We start from the raw sequence: 21,226 nt of genomic DNA, 5'->3' as shown, positions 1-21,226 counted from the left end.
GTCACATTTCTTGAAGTTCACGGGCAAAGTATCCATGTTAGAAGCAACAGGAGGGAAGCAGGGAGGCGAATGTCAAAAAGCATTTAAGCCAGGTCCTGACCTCGACGTGATTTGAACACGCAACCTTCTGATCTGGAGTCAGACGCGCTACCGTTGCGCCACGAGGTCCCCACGGCATTCAACGCACACAGTACGGAGGATGTTGATTATCGACCGACAAATAACTTTCTCTCTGTGAGACATGGAGCCAGGTTTGACGCTTAACTTTCTCTGAAACAGATGCAGTGCCGACAGAATACTAAACCGTTCATTCACCAACCACTGGAAGATTATTTTTTAACTGGGAATTAACGTAAGGTAATTTTATTTCCACAAACTAGCTCTGAACAAATCCTTATTTCATTTTGAATAAATATTGCCACGAGCTATCAACGTTGTAGCCGTGGCGCCAACACGGGACGGTGAGAAGAGTCAAGGATGTGATGATGAATGGACAAACAAAAGGAACGCGAGAGGGAAGAGAGAGCGAATGGGGAATGAGAGGCGACGGAGGGAGAAGGAGCTGAGAAAATGGGGGGGGGGGGGGGGGGGAGAATCGAGAAGAAGAGGCTGGAGGAGCAGCGGAGTCTGTTTTCACAGTGGGCGGGGAGAGCGGCTCAGAGTGGGGGTGGCCACACAGAAGCCATGTGGTTTACAGAAGTCACGTGGGGTGACTCAAAATGAAGAGATGTACAAAGCACGAATTCTAACCTCAGCTGGAGACCTGCTTTGAAATCTGGTGGTGGAGCACCCAGGTACTGGTTCGGTGCACTGGACAGTTCAGAGTAAAGCCGTCAGGGTAAATGATGATCCAGCCGTCTCTTCTTCAGTACGCGAAGGTAAAGTGTGTGTTCTCTCATCTCTTCTAAGATAGGTATAATGTGTGGCAGAGTAGGCCCTGCGACTTGGGAGTTTGTGCGTGCCAATCGCTGCATTCTTTAGGCGAATTCCACCGACTGCTTCGATAAACCATTGTCATGGAACATATTTTGATGGTCCTGAAATTCACCTGCATAGTCACCTTGGCAGTCGTAGAGGCAAATGTAAAAGAGAGCAAAAACCACGTTCTGACCTCGACGTGATTTGAACACGCAACCTTCTGATCTGGAGTCAGACGCGCTACCGTTGCGCCACGAGGTCCCCACGAAGTTGACCGCACACAGCACGAGGGATGTTGATTATCGACCAAAACTCACTCTGTTAGATCTGGAGCCAAGTTTGAAACTTTCTCTGAGACAGAAAACCAAACCGTTCATTTACCAACCACTGGAAGATGTTTTCTTGACTGGGAACAAATATATGGTAATTTATCTTCATGAACTGACTCTGAACAAAATCCTCATTTCATTTCGAATAATTATTGCCCTTTTCGAGCAACTTTGTACCCGTGACGCCAACACGGGCAGGGGAGACAAGTCAAGGATGTGATGATGACTGAGAAACTAAAAATGAACGGGAGAGGGAAGAGAGGGGAGAAAGAATGTGGAGTGAGAGGAGAACGATGAAGAAGGAGCAGAGAAATGGGAGCAAAGGGAGAGAGAGGAGGATCGGGAGGAAGAGGCAGAATCATCGCCTCGACGCTGCTGCTGCTGCTGTATGGAGGAGAAGGAGACGAGTCTGTTTTCACAGTGGGCGGGGAGAGGGGAGGGGTTCAGAGTGGGAGTGGCCACACAGAAGCCACGTGGTTTACGGGAGGTTTGGTTTGATCTCGATAGAGAGATACAGATCTGTAGATGAGAGTCGACGGGTTCAGACTGGGGGTGGGCACACAGAAGTCACGTGACATACAGAAGGCGTGGGTGATGTACTGTATATGAAAATATGTACAAAGCACTAATTCTGGACCAAGTTTGAATCCTGGTTTTAAATCTGGGGTGGAGCACCCAATCACTGCCTCGCTGCACTGGATAGAGTTCAGGGTCAAGCCAGCAGTGTAAGTGATGATCCAGCCCTCTCTGATTCAGTACGCTGATGTGAAGTGTAGGTTCTCCCACCTTTTCCAAGATGTATATGCTGTGTGGAAGAGTAGGCCGTGCGGGTTGGGAGTGCCAATCGCTGCGTTCCTTAGGCGAATTCCACCGACCGCTTCCTGATCTTCAGATTCGATGAATCATTGTCATGGAACACGTTTTGATTGTCCTGAAATTCACGCGCATGGTCACCGTGGCAGTCGTGGTCGAAAAGGCGAATGCAAAACAGCAAAAAAAGCATGATCTGACCTCGACGTGATTTGAACACGCAACCTTCTGATCTGGAGTCAGACGCGCTACCGTTGCGCCACGAGGTCCCCACGACATTCACCGCACACAGCACGAGGGATGTTGATTATCGACCGACAAAGACCTTCTCTCTCGCTGTTAGACATGGAGCCAAGTTTGACGCGAAACTTTATTTTGGGACAGATGAGATGCCGACGAAATACCAAAGTGTTTACTTACCAACCGTCGGATGATATCCTTTTTTTTCCACGAGCAAATGTACGGCTCTGACCAAAGCGGTATTTACTTTAGAACAACGGTCGCTACCCCTTGTAATGTTGTACGCCTCGCACAACCATTGTAAGGGGGATAGAATCAAGGATGTGATGAATGGATACAAGACGAGGAATGGGAGAGGAGAGCGGGTGGGGAATGAGATCAGAAGGATGGAGAATGAGTCTAATGAGACGAGGAGAGGGAGGAGGAAGTAGCAGCGGCAGCGCCTCGACACTGCTGCTGCTGCAGGCTCAGTCCTTTGTTATGTAGACTAGCCGTAGTCTCAAGCCGCACCTTACCATAATAATAAAAAGGGGGCCTGTCCTGCCCCCCCCCCCCCTCAACCAGTATATATACGGGGCAGTATCTCTTGGAATCTCTCATTTACTTGATACAGCAAGCGTGCTGTGACGGTTCCACCTGAAGACGGAAGCTTGTGTTGCCTCCGAAACGTCGTGATTTTTATTTTATTTTTATTTTACTATGATTAATTTTAATTTTTTTACCTACGTGACTTCACCGAAAAAAACCTAAGAATATGAATACTTGCAGTCACGAAAGCTTCAAATCTAGAAAGGATGAGCGGAGTCTGTTTTCACAGTGGGCGGGGAGAGGGGAGGGGTTCAGAGTGGGGGCAGCCACAGAGAAGGCACGTGGTATACCGGAGGCTTCGTTTGACTTCTATTTCTACACGAAGCGCAAATTTCGACCGAAGCTGGAATCCTGTTGCCACATCTGGGGTGGAGCAACTAGCTCCTACCTCGCTGCACTTGGTAGAGTTCAGAGTAAAGCAGTCTGGGTAATTGATGATCCAGTCTCATCAGATTGAGTGCGGTGGGACAAAGTGTGGACATTCACACTTTGTCATTAGGTGCGTTCGTTTACGAAAAATGTCACCGGAATCGACGGCGGTTTCTCACTTTCAGAATAAAGATAATAACGTTAATATACATTTCGATTGTCCTCAAGTTCACTGGCACGGCAACCGTGACAGTTGCATCAGAAGCGTGACAGGGTGGTGAATGTAAAACAAAGCCTCGACGTGATTTGAACACGCAACCTTCTGATCTGGAGTCAGACGCGCTACCGTTGCGCCACGAGGTCCCCATGATGGACATTGATTATCTTTCGACAAGGAGCCTCTCTCTCTCTCACTGTGAGACATGGGCCCCAGTTTGACGCGAAACTTTCTCTGAGACAAGATGCGGTGGCGACAGAAGACCAAACCGTTCATTTACCAACCAGTGGAAGATGTTTTCTTGACTGTGAATAAACGTAGGGTAATTTTTACGAACCTAATTCCGAGTAATCCTCATTTTTTGAAGACGGAGGCTTGTTTTGCCTCCGAAACGTCGTGATTTTTATTTAATTTTTTATTTTACTTTAAATAATTTTTATTTTAATTTTTTTACCTACGTGACTTTACCGAAAAAACCTAAGAATATGAATCATTGCAGTCACGAAAGCTTCAAATCTAGAATCCTCATTTCATTTCGAATTATTATTTTCCCTAACTGGCAACGTTGTAGCAGCCGTGGTGCCACCACAGTAATGTCAGACGAGTCAAGGATGTGATGATGAATGGACAGAAGGAACGGGACAGGTAAGAGAGAGGTGAGAAAGAATGGGGAATGAGAGAAGAATGGAGAAGAAGCGTAGAAAAATGGGGGGGGGGGAGGTGGACGAGGAGCAGAGTCTGTTTTCACAGTGGGCGGGGAGAGGCGTTCAGAGTGGGGGTGGCCACACAGAAGCCACGTGACATACAGAAGGCGAGGGGTGACTAACATGAATAGATGTACAAAGCACGAATTATTGACCAAGTTTTAATCCTGGTCTGAAACTGGGATGGAGCACCCAATCCACTGGCTCGCTGCGCTGGAAGGAGTTCAGAGTAAAGGCTTCAGGGTACATGATGATCCAGCTCTCTCTGATTCAGTACGCTCAAGAAAAGTGTGGGTACTCTCACCTGTTACAAGATGTATTTGCTGAATGGAAGAGTAGGCCGTAGTTGACGCGCGCCAATCGGTGCGTTCTTTACACGAATTCTACCAATTGATTCCTGACTTTCAGATTCGATAAACAATTGTCGTGGAACATATTTTGATTGTCCTGAAATTCACGCGCATGGTCACCGTGGCATAAGCGGTCGAATAGGCGAATGTAAAATAGAACAAAAACACGTTCTGACCTCGACGTGATTTGAACACGCAACCTTCTGATCTGGAGTCAGACGCGCTACCGTTGCGCCACGAAGTCCCCACGACGTTCATTGCACACAGCACGAGGGATGTTGATTATCGACCGACAAAAACTTCACTCGCTGTGAGACATGGAGCCAAGTTTGACACGAAACTTTATTTTGGGACAGATGAGATGCCGACGAAATACCAAAGTGTTTACTTACCAACCGTCGGATGATATCCTTTTTTTTCACGAGCAAATGTACGGCTCTGACCAAAGTGGCATTTAATTTAGAACAACGGTCGCTAACTCTTGTAATGTTGTACGCCTCGCACAACCATTGTAAGGGGGATAGAATCAAGGATGTGATGAATGGATACAAGACGAGGAATGGGAGAGGAGAGTGGGTGGGGAATGAGATCAGAAGGATGGAGAATGAGTCTAATGAGACGAGGAGAGGGAGGAGGAAGTAGCAGCGGCAGCAGCAGCGCCTCGACACTGCTGCTGCTGCACGGAGGAGTAAGATGAGCTGCGTCTGTTTTCACAGTGGGCGGGGAGAGGGGAGGGGTTCAGAGTGGGGGCAGCCACAGAGAAGGCACGTGGTTTACCGGAGGCTTCGTTTGACTTCTATTTCTACACGAAGCACAAATTGCGACCGAAGCTGGAATCCTGTTGCCACATCTGGGGTGGAGCAACCAGCTCCTACCTCGCTGCACTTGGTAGAGTTCAGAGTAAAGCAGTCTGGGTAATTGATTATCCAGTCTATCAGATTGAGTGCGGTGGGACAAAGTGTGGGCATTCACACTTTGTCAGTCGGTGCGTTCGTTTACTAAAAATTTCACCGGAATCGACGGCCGTTTCCTCACTTTCAGAATAAAGATAATAACGTAAATATACTTTTCGATTGTCCTCAAGTTCACTGGCACGGCAACCGTGACAGTTGCAACAGAAGCGTGACAGGGTTGTGAATGTAAAAAAAACAATTATTGACCTCGACGTGATTTGAACACGCAACCTTCTGATCTGGAGTCAGACGCGCTACCGTTGCGCCACGAAGTCCCCTCCTGAACACAGGGTCCGGACGCGCTAAATATATACACAGCATGGTGACCATTGATTACTGATTGCGCAATGCCTGCAGTTGCCAACTTTTCAACTGTCGACCGAACCCAGTCAGCCTCGGTGAGTGAGTGGGTGAGTGATTGAGTGGATGAATGACTGGATGGGTGCCAAGGTGAGTGAGTGATTGAGTGGATGAATGACTGGATGGGTGCCAAGGTGAGTGAGTGATTGAGTGGATGAATGACTGGATGGCTGCCAAGGTGAGTGAGTGGGTGAGTGATTGCGTGGATGAGTGACTGGATGGGTGCCAAGGTGAGTGGGTGAATGATTGATTGAGTGGATGAATGACTGGATGGGTGCCAAGGTGAGTGAATGGGTGAGTGATTGAGTGGATGAATGACTGGATGGCTGCCAAGGTGAATGAGTGGGTGAGTGCTTGCGTGGATGAGTGACTGGATGGGTGCCAAAGTGAGTGGGTGAGTGATTGATTGAGTGGATGAATGACTGGATGGGTGCCAAGGTGAGTGGGTGAATGATTGATTGAGTGGATGAATGACTGGATGGGTGCAAAGGTGAGTGAGTGATTGAGTCGGGTGAATGACTGGATGGCTGCCAAGGTGAATGAGTGGGTGAGTTTTGAGTGGACGAATGACTGGATGGGTGCCAAGGTGAGTGAGTGGGTGGGTGATTGATTGATTGGATGAATGACTGGATGGGTGCCAAGGTGAGTGGGTGGGTGAGTGATTGAGTGGATGAATGACTGGATGGCTGCCAAGGTGAGTGAGTGGGTGAGTGATTGAGTGGATGGGTGCCAAGGTGAGTGAGTGGGTGAATGACTGGATGGATGCGTGGGCAATGGCCGAGCCAGGATTTTCAGGTAGTGGAGGGGGCAACCCCTCAGACAAATTATAGGAGTTGTTAGTCAGTAAGGAGTTGTTAGTAAGGACTTGTCCCTTGCTTTTTATTCGACGCGTGTGCGGCGATGGCGCAGCCATCGATCGAGGGTCGAATTCGCGCTCGCTGAAGGTGAATGCCTCCAGGGAAGTCGTGTACTGTTTACGCAACTGCGCACAATTCTGAGAGTCGCTTATAACTGCTTTGCCGTTACTGATTGCCAATTATGGACTCAGACTATTGTCCTATCATCTCATAGAGTCCCTGGCACGTCATAATATGCTACACAGTGGCAGTGGGGGTCGCAAAATGCCGAATCTTTTACTAACTAGCTTTACTACTCGGCTTCGCCTGGGACTTTGATTCACCACGCCCGGCCGCCTTTGTCTCCCCGGTGGCGATGTTCACACACCACAGCAGTTATTTGTTTGAGGCTGAATCGACCTAGGGGAGGCCCAGGACCGATTCAAATAATCGTCACCGGTGGTGGCGCGGATCACGTGATATATGTGACGTCACTGCTCACTTGCCGTGTAAAAAATATATGCATTATTGAGCTCCCTCCCCCCCCAAAAAAACGAAAGTGTATTTTTATAATGTTTGCATGGTGTACAGTATGGAAAGTACCCACATGGCAAATGTCCAGTTTGTTGCATGTCGGGAAGTACGTTAAACATTTTGAACAGACACACATAATCACAACTTTGCCTTTTATATACATGGAGATGGAGATAAACCCCAATGATCCGATCGAAATGAGGTATTTCGATCGGATCATGGGGGGGGGGGAGCACGTGCCACCCCACCCCCCACTGGCTCCGCCAGAGTGCGTTGGGTGAGTTTGTGGGTGAATGGGTGGGTGGGTGAGTTTGTGGGTGAATGGGTGGGTGGGTGGGTGAATGGGTGGGTGGGTGAATGACTGGATGAGTGGGTGAGTGGGTGTTTGAGTGGATGGGTGGGTGAGTGGGAGTTTGAGTGGATGGGTGGGTGAGTGGGAGTTTGAGCGGATGGGTGGGTGAGTGGGAGTTTGAGTGGATGGGTGGGTGAGTGGGAGTTTGAGTGGATGGGTGGGTGAGTGGGTGTTTGAGTGGATGGGTGGGTGAGTGGGAGTTTGAGTGGATGGGTGGGTGAGTGGGAGTTTGAGCGGATGGGTGGGTGAGTGGGACTTTGAGTGGATGGGTGGGTGAGTGGGTGTTTGAGTGGATGGGTGGGTGAGTGGGTGTTTGAGTGGATGGGTGGGTGAGTGGGAGTTTGAGTGGATGGGTGGGTGAGTGGGAGTTTGAGCGGATGGGTGGGTGAGTGTAAGTTTGAATGGATGGGTGGCGAGTGGGTACGTTGGTGGGTTGGCTCATGGGTGAGTGAGTCAGCGCGTGGATTAGCGAGTAGTGGGTGAGTGGGCGTGTGTGTGGATGGATGAGTCAGTGGGTGGGTGAGTGGATAAGTCGGTGGGTGAGTGAGTAGTGAATTGGTGGGTTCGTGTCTGCGTAGGTTGGTGAGCGGTTGTTGGGTTGCCACTTTTTCCACTCTTGACCAACGCAGCTCGACGTCTCCGTCGGCCTCGGCCTGAGCACGGTAGGGCAGTGACTTCCAACAAAGGTCAACCTCCCCCGTCGCGTCCCTCGTGGGCTGGTCAAAGAGCAGCGGGCACCCGATCCGGGCCGGGGCCGGGGTGGGAGTGGTGGCGGTGGACTTTGATTACCGCGGCTCGGGCAGGGGAGGGGCTAGGCACGGAGGGGAGGGGCTATATATAGAGGGGAGGGGCTATGTACGGGGGAGGGGCTGTGTACGAAGGGGAGGGGCTAGGCATGGAGGGGAGGGGCTACACATGGGGGGGGGAGGGGGGCTGTGTACGGCGGGGAGGGTCTATGCATGGGGGGGGGGAGGGGCTATGCATGAGGGGGGAGGGGCTATATATAGAGGGGAGGGGCTATATATAGAGGGGAGGGGCTATATATAGAGGGGAGGGGCTATGCATGGAGGGAGGGGAGGGGCTATACATAGAGGGGAGGGGCTATATATAGAGGGGAGGGGCTATATATAGAGGGGAGGGGCTGTGCACGGGGGGGAGGGTCTATGCATGGCGGGGGGGAGGGGGGCTATTCTCTCCAGAGATGCCCAATAGCGGCGGAGCAAACTCCACTGACCTCTCACCCTGTCGCTGGCGGCGGCGGCGGTGGTGCGACTCGTGGTGGTGGTGGTAGTACAACAGGTGGTAGTGGCACTGCTGGTGCTGGTGGTGTTGCTGCTGGTGGTGGTGCTACTGCTGGTGGTGGTGCTGTTGGTGGCGCTGCTGGTGGTAGTGGCACTACTTGCTGGTAGTGGTGCTGGTGGTGGTGCTACTGCTGGTGGCGCTGCTGGTGGTGGTGACACTGCTTGCTGGTAGTGGTGCTACTGCTGGTAGTGGTGCTACTGCTGGTAGTGGTGGTGGTGGTGCTGCTGGTGGTGGTGGTGCTGTTGGTAGTGGTGCTGGTGGTGGTGGCACTGCTGGTGAACAATGCAGAGCGAGTTTGACGAGTCTGGCCTGCGTGCCACCGTCTCCTTCCAGCCTCTACCGCCCTTCTGCTTCGACTGGACGGGTACGCGCATGGCTAGCGAGCCCGCGCCTGTGTGCCTGTGTGTGTCCGCGTGTGTGTCCGCGTGTGTGTGTGTAGCCGGGTGGCTAAAGCACAGCCAGTTGGCACAGTAGGGGGCACAGGTGGTGCATCAGCCAGTCATCTCGGTCATCTCGGTCAGTCGACCCGTGGCACCTGCTGGGTCTGCCCCGTGACCTCCTGCCAGCGGGCGTTCGACACTTCACGTGGTAGCCTCAAGGTGCACTTGGCCTGGCACAAGCGTCGTGGTGACGTCACCGCGTGTGTCCGCGCGTGTGTGTGCACACGTGGTGCTGGCCACCCACCCCCTCGTGGGCCACCGTGTGGCGGCTCTGCTCACGAACAGCCCAAGGCCGTAGCCATGGAGCCAACGTTGGGGGGGAACAAATCTTCCAAATCAAAATTTGAAAACGAATTTCCTACCATTTCCTGCCTAAAATATTTAAAAATTCACTAACACATGGGATGGAGTTTTTATTTATTTTTTACAATGTCTAATAGTGTATTGTATAACATTGCTTTGTTTATTTCTTTTTTTTAGCCTTTCTTGTTTCATTGTATGCAATGGCAGAGATTAGGGATTAATAAAGTACAACCATAACCAGAATCATATAAACAAATTATTTTATAGAAATATATTGGGGGGGACATTTTGAGCATATTTGAATATTGGGGGGGTGGGGCGTTTCCCCCCCAATATCTCCATATATAGAAAAGGCAAAGTAGTGAATGTGTGTGTGTTCTAAATGTTTAGCGTACTTCTCGACATGCAACAAACTGGAAATTTTCCATGTGGGTACTTTAAAGACTGTACACCATGAAAACATTATAAAAACACACTTTTGTTTTTTTTTGGGGGGGGAGCTCAATAATGCATCTATTTTTTGCACGGCAAGTGAGCTGTGACGTCACATCTGTCACGTGACCCGCGCACGTGGAAGCGTAACGCGTTGTAGTGTAGCGGGTAGCGCTACGCTGCGCTACGAACCTGGCGACCCGAGTTGGATTCCCGCTCACGGCCACCACCGGTGACGATTATTTCAACCGCTCCTGGGCCTCTCCTAGGTCGACTTAGCCTCAAACGAGTAACTGGTGTGTGAATATCGCCACTGGGGAGACAAAGGCGGCCGGGCGTGGTGAATCCAAGTCCCAGGCGAAGCCGGGTAGTAAAGATAGTGTACTATAATTACGGCTTTGGAACAGCCCTTGCCCCAGCAGCCTGTTCGATACTGTACCGGGGATCTTTGACTTTGTGCCCTCGATAAAGATTGCAGTGGTTTACTGTAAAATGTGGTCCATAGTCTAACATTGCCGACAGACTACCATTGCCAACAGACGAACATTGCACAAAGAATAGCATTGCCCATCGACTAACATTGCACATAAACTAACATTGCACAGACTAACCCATAGCCGAACACTGCCCATCGACTAACATTGCAATAGACTAACCCATAGCTGAACACTGCCCTTCGACTAACATTGCACTTTGACCAACATTGCCCATAGACCAACATTGCCCATCGCTGAACATTGCACAGACTAATATTGCTCATCAACTAACATTGCACGTCGACTAACATTGCCTATCAGGCCTGAATGGCTGAGTGCTTGAACGGGTGACAGCGTTGAAGCCGCTGCTTGAATGTGGATGATGGTGCCTGGCTGCTGCTGCTGCAGGTGCAGCGGTGATTGAGAGATTTCCAGGCGGCTGCTGCCGGTGAAGCCGCGCTCTGGCTACGGCGCTTGGCGCTCATCAGACGAACTCCGTAGGTCGCGTTGCCGTTTTTTTTTGCCGCGATCGCCGCTCACCCCGGCGTCTTCCGGCTCCCCGCATGCCGCGTGGCCGTCTGGTTTGTGTCGCGGATCCTCTGGCTGACGCGGATCGGCCTCGCCGAGCACGACCGCGGCAAAACCATCTACCCCGGCGACCTGGACGACCCGCGGGCGCTGCTCTTCCTGCGGCACCTCGAGATGTCCTTCGAGCCCGCCTTCTGGCGGCAGATGACCTTCGCCGAGCGGACGGGCTTCCGGGTCTCGTTGTCCGTCGCCCACCAGGGACGGACCTCCTGGGTGATCCGCGGGCACCTGGAGGCGGGCCTCCACCCGGCGCCGCTCATGGCGTTCGTCAGTCAGATGGTCTATGTGGACGCGGAGAGCAGGCGCCCGGCGCCGCTGCCCGACTGGTTCCGCGAGACGCACCGGCACCTGGGGGGCTCGCCCGCTCCCGGCCTCCCGCGGCCGTACGGGGCCGGCGGCGCCGGGAGGCCGGCGAACCCGTTCCGCTACGAAGTGACGCCGGGTGCTAGCAGCCTGGACGCGAGCCGGCACGTCCACCAGGGCGAGCACGTGCGCTTCTGCGCCGATGCGCTGGCCGCCGGGCTGGCCGCGGCGGAGGAGGGCGGCCACGGCAGTGGAGGCGTAGGGGAGGGCGCGTGGAGCACGGCGCGGCTGGAGAAGCTGTCGGTGACCTTCGCGGGGGAGGCGTTCGCCGGAGACTCGCTGCTCGTCGAGTCGTGGGTGGAGGCCGAGCGGCCGCGCTCCGTTCTCTTCGAGGTGTCCAAGCGAGGGAGGCCGCTCGTGCACAGCGCGTGGACGTTTGGCGACGGCGGCCCGCGGGCCTCGCGTGCCAAGCTGTGAAAAGTTTTTGTTGCAATCTCCCCAGACGGTTGGGCAGCGTTCGCGACCCGGGTGGGTGGCTCGTTCTCCGTCCATCGTAGAGGGTCCACGCTTTGTAATGTGATACGCGACGTCAACGCACAATGTCCGCTCACTCTCGCAGAGAGAGAGAGAGGGGACGACTCAGGTGCCAGGAGGAAGAACTGCAGACGAACGGTTAAGTGGCAGCAGCAGCAGCAGCGGCCACTCTATTAAACACTTTTTTTATTTTACCAGGTAAAGCCCCACTGAGCTGTATAGCTAATTTTCAGAAGTGACCTGACCGCATATGATAGCTCAACAAAGTAGCCGATCACATGGAATTCTTTTGGAGCCGACGAATCTAAACGCATGTTTCTAAATGTGGAGCGAAAAACCAGAGGGCCTGGCTAAAAATACACACGACCACGGGGAGAACATGCAAACTCCAAATATACAGCAGCAGCCGTCAGGGTCAGGATCAAACCCAGAGCCTCCTGTATACCAGGCGAGCTAGTTAACATCTCGCCACCATGGCGCCCACTCGGTCAGGAGCCGGCACCAAATTCCCCTATGAGATCTGCACTGTAGTCCGTTGGCCGCCCTGGTAAATACTGTGCGAAGCCTACTTCACAGATGTTATTGTGAGTTCCACAATAACATCTGTGCATGATCCACCCACCCCGGTTGCTGCCTCCACAGCGCTGGACCACTACAGGCAGCGACTTGCAGCATCGTAGGCAGGAGGCCCACAGCCCGGCATGACGGATTTTAGTTTCGGCTTTTTTACAATTATGATTTCTACGCTGACTTCGTGCGACTCGCCCTGGTGATGCTTGATGCGGTTGCAAGCGAAACGTCGTGTCTGTGTAGTTGATGAAGTCTGCGGTGAGGATTTTGTCTTTCAACTCACCGGCGACCTTTCCGCCGAACATTTTGCCAGATTTTCAGGTTGGCCAAACCCCCCCCAAAAATATAAATTACGGATCAGATGTGGAACGACAGAATAATGCCGCGGGCAAAGTCTCCTTCGCATATCCGTCATATTGAAGAAGATGGATTGTCTGCTTGTATGTTGTTATTTACTGTCTCTGCAATGACACTGGTGACTACAGTAGAACCTCTGGTCACGAACGCTTCTGACCACGACCAAATCGGGTTCCGACCAAAAAATGCACAACATTTTTTTATCTGGTCACGAACACATTCTCGGGTGGCGATCAAATACGGCCGCGGCCGATTTCCCCTTCCGCGCCATTTTTTTTTGTTGAATTACACAAAGCGTAACAGTTATGTATGTAACTATTGTTATATAAAATTCCTAGTAAGATATTAATTTTGTGAGTGTAGTCATACCCCTCCCCCCTCATTCAAGCCATAATATAGAGAGCGAAAGCGCTGAGTACGTAAATCGCTAATATAAGAACCCGTTAATATCTTCTCGCTTCATTCATACGATGATGCGGTGAAGTAAACGTTCATACGATATTACGGCGAATGCTTCCAAAAACAATACTGTACCCAAATATTACTGTTAACTTACTTTCAATAGAAATATTAATTGCTCATACGAATATTCTCTCTCTCTCAATGTCGACCGACTGATGTAGCAGACGAAACAATAATCTTGTTGAACGATTCTAAACCTTGACGCGGCAATGTTAGTTTTCTGTTGTTCAAGGTTTTCTCAGTGTTATTCAATGTTTTTGCATTTAGTTTACTATTACACTGTGCATTCTATGGCATAATTAACTATTTTGTGCTTAAAAAATCTTTAAAAAACAATATTTATATACAGTTCGTAGGAGCCTGGAACGGATTAATCGTATTTACATACAATCCAATGGGGAAATTAGGTTGGAGTCACGACCAAATCGGGTTGCGACCAAAGTTATGGAACGAATTATGGTCGTGACCAGAGGTTCTACTGTATTTTGAGATGTGCAATATGTTAATTTTCTGATGACGCCTGCTTCATTTTGCAACCTTCTGCTGCGTAATAAAGAGATGATCGCATGGCGTCGGTTGAGACATTGCTTTGGGTTGTCGTCCATTCGCCGCATTCAACCTGACAATGAGCGGCGTGCAATCCCCGCTCCCTCTCTCGTCACCTTGTCCAAACTCGCACTGCTCGCACGCTCTCTGGCTTGTCGCTCAGTCTTGTATCGCTTTGCGACTCGCAGATGGCAGTGAGGCGGTGGCCCTCCGGGCTGTCAGGGTTCGCTCCATGGACAGCGTTTGCCCCCTCACCACGTCAGGTCTCGCCCAAAAAAACCAAATGAACAGAAACACCCACCGCGTCGCTGTGTCAATAACCACACCGTGTGTATGTGCGTGTCGCGCTAAAGGGAAAAAAACGGGTACCCGGGTACGGGTATCCGGGTACGGGTACCCGTTTGCGACCCTGGTGCGGCCGGGTACGGGTACGGGTAAGGAATCGGAACCCGTTTGCGACCTCTGGTCTGGGTATCAGGAGTTGACTCTCGTGCCGGTATCGCTAATGCTGTTGGATTCTACCGCTGTGTTGCTGCTGCTGCTGCTGCACGGCATTGATTACAGACCCAGTACCGACTGAGATATCTGTCCACGTTTACTCGACAATGGTTAAGGTTCATCTTCTTGGTTCTTTCGGTAAAGTCACGTAGAAGGGAAGTAATAAAATAATAAAAATAAAACATAATAAAACAATTCTCACGACGTTTCGGCCACAACGCAAGCAGCCGTCCTCAGGTGAAAACCAGGTCCGTCGAGGCGACAGAGTCTGAATGAAACAGCACACGGGCTTGGAGCATATATATAAGCTGGGCGCATTGACAAAGGAATTTGCATATCAAAAGGAATTTAGCATATTTATGGGAAATGCAGGAATGTGATTAGTACTGCATATGCATGTGCATTATGCAGGATTAACAGCATCAAAGGGAGCTGCAGTTACTGCTGCTGCAGCAGTTGCTGCTGCTGCTGCAGTTTCTGCTGCTGCTTTTGATATGCAAATTCCTTTGTCAATGCGCCCAGCTTATATATATGCTCCAAGCCCGTGTGCTGTTTCATTCAGACTCTGTCGCCTCGACGGACCTGGTTTTCACCTGAGGACGGCTGCTTGCGTTGTGGCCGAAACGTCGTGAGAATTGTTTTATTATGTTTTATTTTTATTATTTTATTACTTCCCTTCTACGTGACTTTACCGAAAGAACCAAGAAGATGAATCCCTGCAGTCACGAAAGCTTTAAATCGAAATGGTTAAGGTGGCAACCCAACCACTCACCCACACAACAACAATAACCGCCATTCGCCGCTAAGTGACGGGGACGAGGACACGCCACCACACCCCTTGCACGATCACGGTGGCAAGGGTGGCGTAACGAATACAAAAACATCTTTGGGGTTAAAACAGGCACGCTTAAAATGAAAAAAAAAACTACGAATGAACAACAAAGTGGCAGTGCATGGCGGTTATCGCCGGTCTTCTATAGAGACTTGTCAACACATTTACAACAAAACGGTTATTTCTAAAACGCTAAATGAGGCCAAATATTTTTTTCTGCTAATTCACCACGGAGATGGATTTGTCTGGGATATAAAAATCGAGCCCGCTGCCGTGTCTTTGTCACCACAATGCCGTGACTCGGATTCGAACCGAGGTTGCTGCGGCCACAACGCAGAGTACTAACCACTATACGATCACGGCGAGCTACGCGGGCTCGCGATCACGGGGGCGCCGGGAGCCCCTCTTATAGCCGGGACCCCGCTGGGCACGTGGTGCCCGGTGGAGTCACCCAGCCCACGAATCTTTGGATCGTGGTGTGAGCTTTTGGGTGTCAGTGGGAATGTATGTCCTCGGCCTCCCCTAGGTCGACTCGGCCTCAAATGAGTACCTGGTGCGATGTGTAAACATCGCCACTAGGGAGACAAAGGCGGCCGGGCGTGGTGCTGGCCACCCACTCCTTCGTGTGCCGTTCCAGCCTTCATAGGTGCTCGCTAACAACACTTGCCCCAACAGTCTGTTCAGGCTATATGGGGATCGTTGTCATTGGAGTGTGTGTCCGTGTGTGAATATGGTGACTCATTGCGCCCCTTCCGACAAGCAAGCCAGCATCAGGACTCAAGGTAAGTGAAAATAAAACTGATGTTTATATTCATGTTATTTTACTTTAACTTATATTCACAATACAGTATGATTTTTACAATGACACATGCACACATTTACAATATTTCTTATGAGTTGAACGATGATTCCCTTATTAGTCGAACCGTAACACATTTCACAACACTGATCTATGGGCATTTAAATATTAAATATAGTACATAAATTCAAGTGTTCTGACTTATTACGTAACCTCATATAGCGCGCATGAGAATGACTCATAGAGGCGCGACCAACACCAACGATTTTCCGAGCTCTGCTGTCCTCTGTATAAAGGCATCAGTTAATTAATGACGAGCGTTCATACAAGTGGGGGAAACCAGAGGACCCAGAAAAACACCACTCGTGTGAGGGGGCAACACTCTATCCCCGTACAGACGAAGATGGCGACTAGTCCACTGGCTGTACTGCCTCCTGGCGAGGAAGGTTATGGCACCTCCACGCCCACGGGAAGGGGAATTTACAACATCCACCAACCCTGGCTGCCTCCCACAGTGCTGATGATAACAACAACAATGAAAACAATAATTTCCACTTATAATAATAAGCAAGCAGTTATTGGAGGTGCGAGGAACCACGTATAATCAGGAAGGAAGCCCCGTGGCGAGGTGGCACCTACAATTGTCCAAGCTCTGTGGCCCTATTGTTAAGTTGTTATCGACCAAATGACGAGTGTTTACGTGTGGGAGCACCCAGAGAAGACCCGCACGTGCCAGGAGGCGACACTTTTGCGCATGCAGATGAAACAAGTCCACATTTCTCTGCTGGACTGCATTGCCCTGTCTGTGGTTTCTCGCAGCACACACACATTGCAATCTCAGATTCATCTTCATGTTAATGACATTCTATGAATCTTATGCAACGATTACAGCCCCGAACCCCGCCAATCCGCCCCGTCCGAAGCCTCCATGGCCCCAAAGTTGGTCTTCTTGGTGTCCCGGTCCCAAGCTGTTTGGCAACGCGGCCTCTCTCCGAGAGCCTCTAAAAGTTCTTCGTTGACCGAATCCACGGGTGGTCCATTGCCTTGTCAGGGCTCATTCGCTGCTCTGGATCCCACCTGAAAATGCCAGGTACAGACCCCACATCATTAAAGCCACCATGTGAATGGTGCCACGGGTCTATTTATCCGCGGCACTAGCTATTTAACTTTTTTATTTTGTTATTTTACCAGGCAAGGCCCACTGAGCTATACGGCTCTCTTCAAGAAGTGACCTGGCCACAAATGATAGCTGAACAAAGTGGCTTATCGTGTGGAAATGTACAGCAGCCAAATATTCTAAATGCTTGTTTCTAAATGCGGAGGGAAAATCCAAAGGACCCGGAGAAAAATCCACTCGACCACGGGGAGATGCAAACTCCAAATAAATATGGATCAGGGTCAGAATCGAACCCACGACCTCCTGTATACCCTGCGAGGTAGTTCACATCTCGCCACCGTGGCGCCCAATTGTGATCACACGACAGAGGCAAAACGGCACGGTGCATACCAAAAATTAACGCGGCCACTTCATGAGTGTTTGTACAAGTGAGAGAACAGGAATACCCGGAGAAAACGCACGCATGGAAGGGGGAAACACTCTATCCCATGCGGACAGAGATGGCGATTATCCCACTTGCTGTACTGCCTTCTCCTGGCCAGCCAGAATATGCCACCTCGACGCCCACTACACCATGAACCTGGTGAACCGAGTTGCAATTTCTGGCCACGGCTAACATCAGTAGCGAGTGACGGCTGGACTGGTCTCAAGGCTTGTCCACTCCCCCCGCTCCACACCCCCTTTTCTCCCGTCAACAACTAGCACAAACCAGTGGTCAACCCACACGACCCAAAGTTTTCATCCAGCAGTGGATTGGCAAAGGGCTTCTTCGTATGGCTGACGTAGGTGGAGAGAGCGACAACTATTATTTTACATTGAGGGAGTAGGCGAGTCAAATGATGGTATTAGGAGTAGCGGTGAATCATCCCTGTGGCGATGCCTCCACCTTCCTACTTGTGAATAGGGCAGCGAGTCGGCGTACGTTCCATGATTCTGCCCAGGGTTGGCAGGTAACCCAGTCTGACATGGTTTTAGCGGATGTGCGGTTGAGGGTTTGCGACTGTACACTAATTCCTTGTTAAACGCGCTACCTGAGTTCCTGAAAATAGCGAGGAATGACCGCACATTCACGGACACCACAAAGTCGCACTGTACGATCCACGTACTGCTCATCATAGCGGATCATTTGTTGCTGCACGTGGTGAGATCTTGCCATGCTTGCATGCAGCTACACAGGTGTGTATCGCGATTATCACATAATAAGGGGGAGGGGTTGGGGGGGGAGGGTGTGTACGTACGTGAGGCATTGCCGAATAAAGTCGATGAAGTCCTCATTGCTCGCATTCAGCCGTCTCTTCAACTTGACGCTGCCCGGAGGCTTCAGGTACCACTTGTAATCCAACACGACCCGCGGTTTGTTGCATTCATCTGAGGATAAAAGTACTTTGCATGAACTCGGCAGTTCGTAGAGTGCGACTCGCAGGGCCAGATTAAGGCAACGAGGGGCCTAAGTCTGACTAACAGGAGAGAAGGGTCTAAGCACATATCACGTTTTGAAAAAAATGTGTACGGAGTCATGAAACAATTATTCATTTACCTGCGTAATACATATTTGGCTCCAGGTAAATTAATCGTTTCTTCAAACAAACAACAAAAACATCTAATTCTAGATTTGAAGCTTTCGTGACTGCAAGGATTCAAACTATTAGGTTTTTTCGGTAAAGTCACGTAGGTAAAAATGAATGAAATAAATAAATAATAAACTAGCAGAAATAATATTAATAAAATTATAAATCACGACGTTTCGGAGGCAACACAAGTCTCCGTCATCAGGTGGGTCCGTCACTACTGAATTTACTGTATCACTTTTATTGATATTATTTCTATTATTTATTATTATTTTTTATTTTTACCTACGTGACTTTACCGAAAAAACCTAAGAGTAAAAAAAACATCTTCCTAGCTTGAGCAAATGTACGAATGATGTCATCGTAATTCACTGGGAAAAAAATTAACCCGTAAAAACAAAGTTTTTCACTATAAATCCTTTATATGCGTGGCGGCTAGAGTCCTCTCGTCCTCTGGCTTGAGTTGGCTGCCACCTATGGGTCAGATGATTGCCTGCCACCATTAAGCAATTGGTAATTAAATATAATTTATTTTTTCCTAAAAAGTGTAAAATTTTGGAAAAAAAATTTCACGAAAATAAATTGTCACGCACAACGAGTCTGTGTGCAAAATGTCAGCTCGATTGGATCACGGGAAGTGGGTTAAAAAACGACTGAAAGATTTGCACGGTCGTAAGCGCGCAAGCAAGCAAGCAAGTGAACTTAATATAAAGGATTTAAAAAATGTTCCAACGGCCGCGTTACCCTCGCTTAGCCGGTACGTCACGGTGGAAAGGGGGGGTGGTGGGGGGCTACAGAATGAGGCCTGAGGCCGTTTGCCTCCAGGTTAATCCGTTCCAGGAGACTCGTCACTCAGTCAACTCGCGGTTATCTCCAGGGTGGGAATATGCGAGCTATGGGGTAACCGCGGCGCTTGCAGATTCAAGAGTATATTGTTGCACCATGATAATTGTTTTTTTACCCTTCTATCTGGCAACAAAACTGACACCTTTTTTACAAGGAGTCATGTTTGCATAGACCACAATACCTGCAGTCATAATGCAAACAAAAAACATGACTCTGATAATGTATGCACTGTCCTTGAAGTTGATTGGTCCACACCCGAGACAGCTTTCCTTAGAGCCTAGTCTCACGTGGTGTTGGACCAGATGACGCCAAAAGGCTGTCGCGGGTGTGGACCAATCAACTTCAAGGACAGTGCATATATTATCAGAGTTATGTTTTTTGTTTGCATTTTGGCTGCAGGTATTGTGGTCTATGCAAACATGACTCCTTGTAAAAAAGGTGTCAGTTTTGTTGCCAGATAGAAGGGTAAAAAAACAATTATCATTATTATATTGTTGCACTCACGCTGTCTCTATCATGAGCTGCTCATCGCACGTTGAGTGTCGGTGGCCGGGTGACCGGGTGGCCACAAACGCGTCGGTTACGTGAACCGATCGCTCTAAGAAACAAACGTTTGACGCATTCTACGTCTTTGCTGCCATTCTGCATGGGTAGAGCAGTGAACATGCTCTCACCCAGATTGACTTAACAATACTAATACAAATATTTATTTTCTATAACGGAAAAAGCTTATAATGGGAAATAATAATCATAATTAGTATGTATACAGTGTTCCCAAACAATAGAGATGAAGACTGAAGAATAAGATGAAGAATTAAAGAGAGAGAGGTAGGATTTTAAAATCGAAGTTTCGTCTCTACCTACTGCGAATTCCTCACCTCCAAGGGCAGGGAATTCCAGAGTCTGGGTGCTGTACAATCAGGAGCCCTACTGCCACACAGTCTAAGCCTGGAGCGTGGCTACATTGGGTCGTGCATCATTGTTATTGACTGTATTATCTGTTATCTTTGTGGTTACTCATTCCTCTAAATCATTCCAGGATGTTACCGTGTTTTAAACCATGGTAAGCACCGTGAGCACATGTGCTCTATGAATATAAAATAAATAGATATTTGTTTTGGTTGTATCTGGACCACACGTTTCTCCATTCCTAGAGACAATCGAGAGCTGTCTGCACTATAAATGTGTGGATGTTCAAAGCAATGAAAATTGGCATGCAGCCAACCAGTCTCACCGAAGTAGGTTGTTTTCAGCGGGGAAGCCCGAATCATCGACGGTGGAGGGACGCCCAAGACCTGCACACGTTACAGGGATGAACAAGCAGGATCACGTTTCATCACGGGTGCTTGAGGGCAATACATGCGTCAACGCAGAAAAGCAAGATCCTCCATGGGGCATTAGTGTTAAACAGTTAACGGCTGAATGTTTCTCACCTGCGCCGACAAATAGAATCAAGCAATCAATCAACGTTACTGTGGCCTCGATGTCTAAAGCACATGTATTAGGTGCTGCGGTGGTGAGATGTTTACTATCTTGCCTGGTATACAGGAGGTTGTGGGGTTGATCCCAACCCTGACGCCTGTATATTTGGAGTTTCATGTTCTCCCCGTGGTCTCGTGGATTTTTTCCGGGTCCTCCAGATTTTCCCTCCACATTAACAAACATCCGTTGAGAGGATTTGGCTGCTACAAAT

The 21,226-nt window shown here is 49.7% G+C and overlaps 2 protein-coding genes and 7 non-coding genes across 10 annotated transcripts in view; 1 reads left to right on the top strand and 8 right to left on the bottom strand.

Annotated features, from left to right (window-relative positions):
• The window catches only part of LOC133356795 (uncharacterized), a 492,315-nt gene extending 478,450 nt beyond the window's left edge, over positions 1-13,865 (top strand). The window contains exons 1-2 of one of the 2 annotated variants that reach the window (XM_061574484.1): positions 8,805-9,226; positions 10,922-13,865. In XM_061574484.1, coding sequence (XP_061430468.1) covers positions 11,216-11,881 — 666 coding nt within the window. In that variant the 5' untranslated portion in view covers positions 8,805-9,226; positions 10,922-11,215 and the 3' untranslated portion in view covers positions 11,882-13,865. Of the gene's footprint in view, positions 1-8,804; positions 9,227-9,345 lie in introns of those variants that run through there. The other variant, XM_061574482.1, reaches the window with a different exon arrangement.
• Positions 97-168, bottom strand: TRNAW-CCA (transfer RNA tryptophan (anticodon CCA)). The gene has a single exon. It is a non-coding gene; the product is annotated as a tRNA-Trp (tRNA).
• On the bottom strand, positions 1,108-1,179 carry TRNAW-CCA (transfer RNA tryptophan (anticodon CCA)). Its single transcript has one exon. It is a non-coding gene; the product is annotated as a tRNA-Trp (tRNA).
• On the bottom strand, positions 2,255-2,326 carry TRNAW-CCA (transfer RNA tryptophan (anticodon CCA)). The gene has a single exon. It is a non-coding gene; the product is annotated as a tRNA-Trp (tRNA).
• Positions 3,546-3,618, bottom strand: TRNAW-CCA (transfer RNA tryptophan (anticodon CCA)). The gene has a single exon. It is a non-coding gene; the product is annotated as a tRNA-Trp (tRNA).
• Positions 4,698-4,769, bottom strand: TRNAW-CCA (transfer RNA tryptophan (anticodon CCA)). Its single transcript has one exon. It is a non-coding gene; the product is annotated as a tRNA-Trp (tRNA).
• TRNAW-CCA (transfer RNA tryptophan (anticodon CCA)) lies at positions 5,682-5,753 on the bottom strand. Its single transcript has one exon. It is a non-coding gene; the product is annotated as a tRNA-Trp (tRNA).
• A 1,629-nt stretch (positions 13,866-15,494) lies between the features above and the next one.
• Positions 15,495-15,566, bottom strand: TRNAH-GUG (transfer RNA histidin (anticodon GUG)). Its single transcript has one exon. It is a non-coding gene; the product is annotated as a tRNA-His (tRNA).
• A 1,405-nt stretch (positions 15,567-16,971) lies between these two features.
• Positions 16,972-20,881, bottom strand: LOC133356789 (dual specificity tyrosine-phosphorylation-regulated kinase 4-like). The gene is made up of 3 exons (XM_061574473.1): positions 20,768-20,881; positions 18,358-18,487; positions 16,972-17,079 (listed from the first exon to the last, which is right to left on the bottom strand). The coding sequence occupies exons 1-3, from the start codon at positions 20,802-20,804 to the stop codon at positions 17,004-17,006; spliced, it is 243 nt and encodes an 80-aa protein (XP_061430457.1). The 5' UTR covers positions 20,805-20,881; the 3' UTR covers positions 16,972-17,003.
• Positions 20,882-21,226: the final 345 nt, after the last annotated feature.

The sequence above is a fragment of the Lethenteron reissneri genome, chromosome 55, assembly GCF_015708825.2.
Source record: "Lethenteron reissneri isolate LAM-NWPU_2019-01 chromosome 55, ASM1570882v1, whole genome shotgun sequence".
Classification (NCBI taxonomy): Eukaryota; Metazoa; Chordata; class Hyperoartia; order Petromyzontiformes; family Petromyzontidae; genus Lethenteron; species Lethenteron reissneri.
The sequence above is the reverse complement of the archived record's forward strand: the minus strand, read 5'-3'. Positions and strand labels throughout refer to the sequence as shown.

Bases quoted from the DNA above. Each gene is read 5' to 3' on its own strand.
- LOC133356789 (XM_061574473.1), bottom strand. From the start codon at position 20,804: ATGATTCGGGCTTCCCCGCTGAAAACAACCTACTTCG. The intron at 18,488-20,767 runs GTGAGACTGGTT...TTTTATCCTCAG, and splicing joins GCTGAAAACAACCTACTTCG to ATGAATGCAACAAACCGCGG. The intron at 17,080-18,357 runs GTACGTACACAC...TGGCATTTTCAG, and splicing joins TTTATTCGGCAATGCCTCAC to GTGGGATCCAGAGCAGCGAA.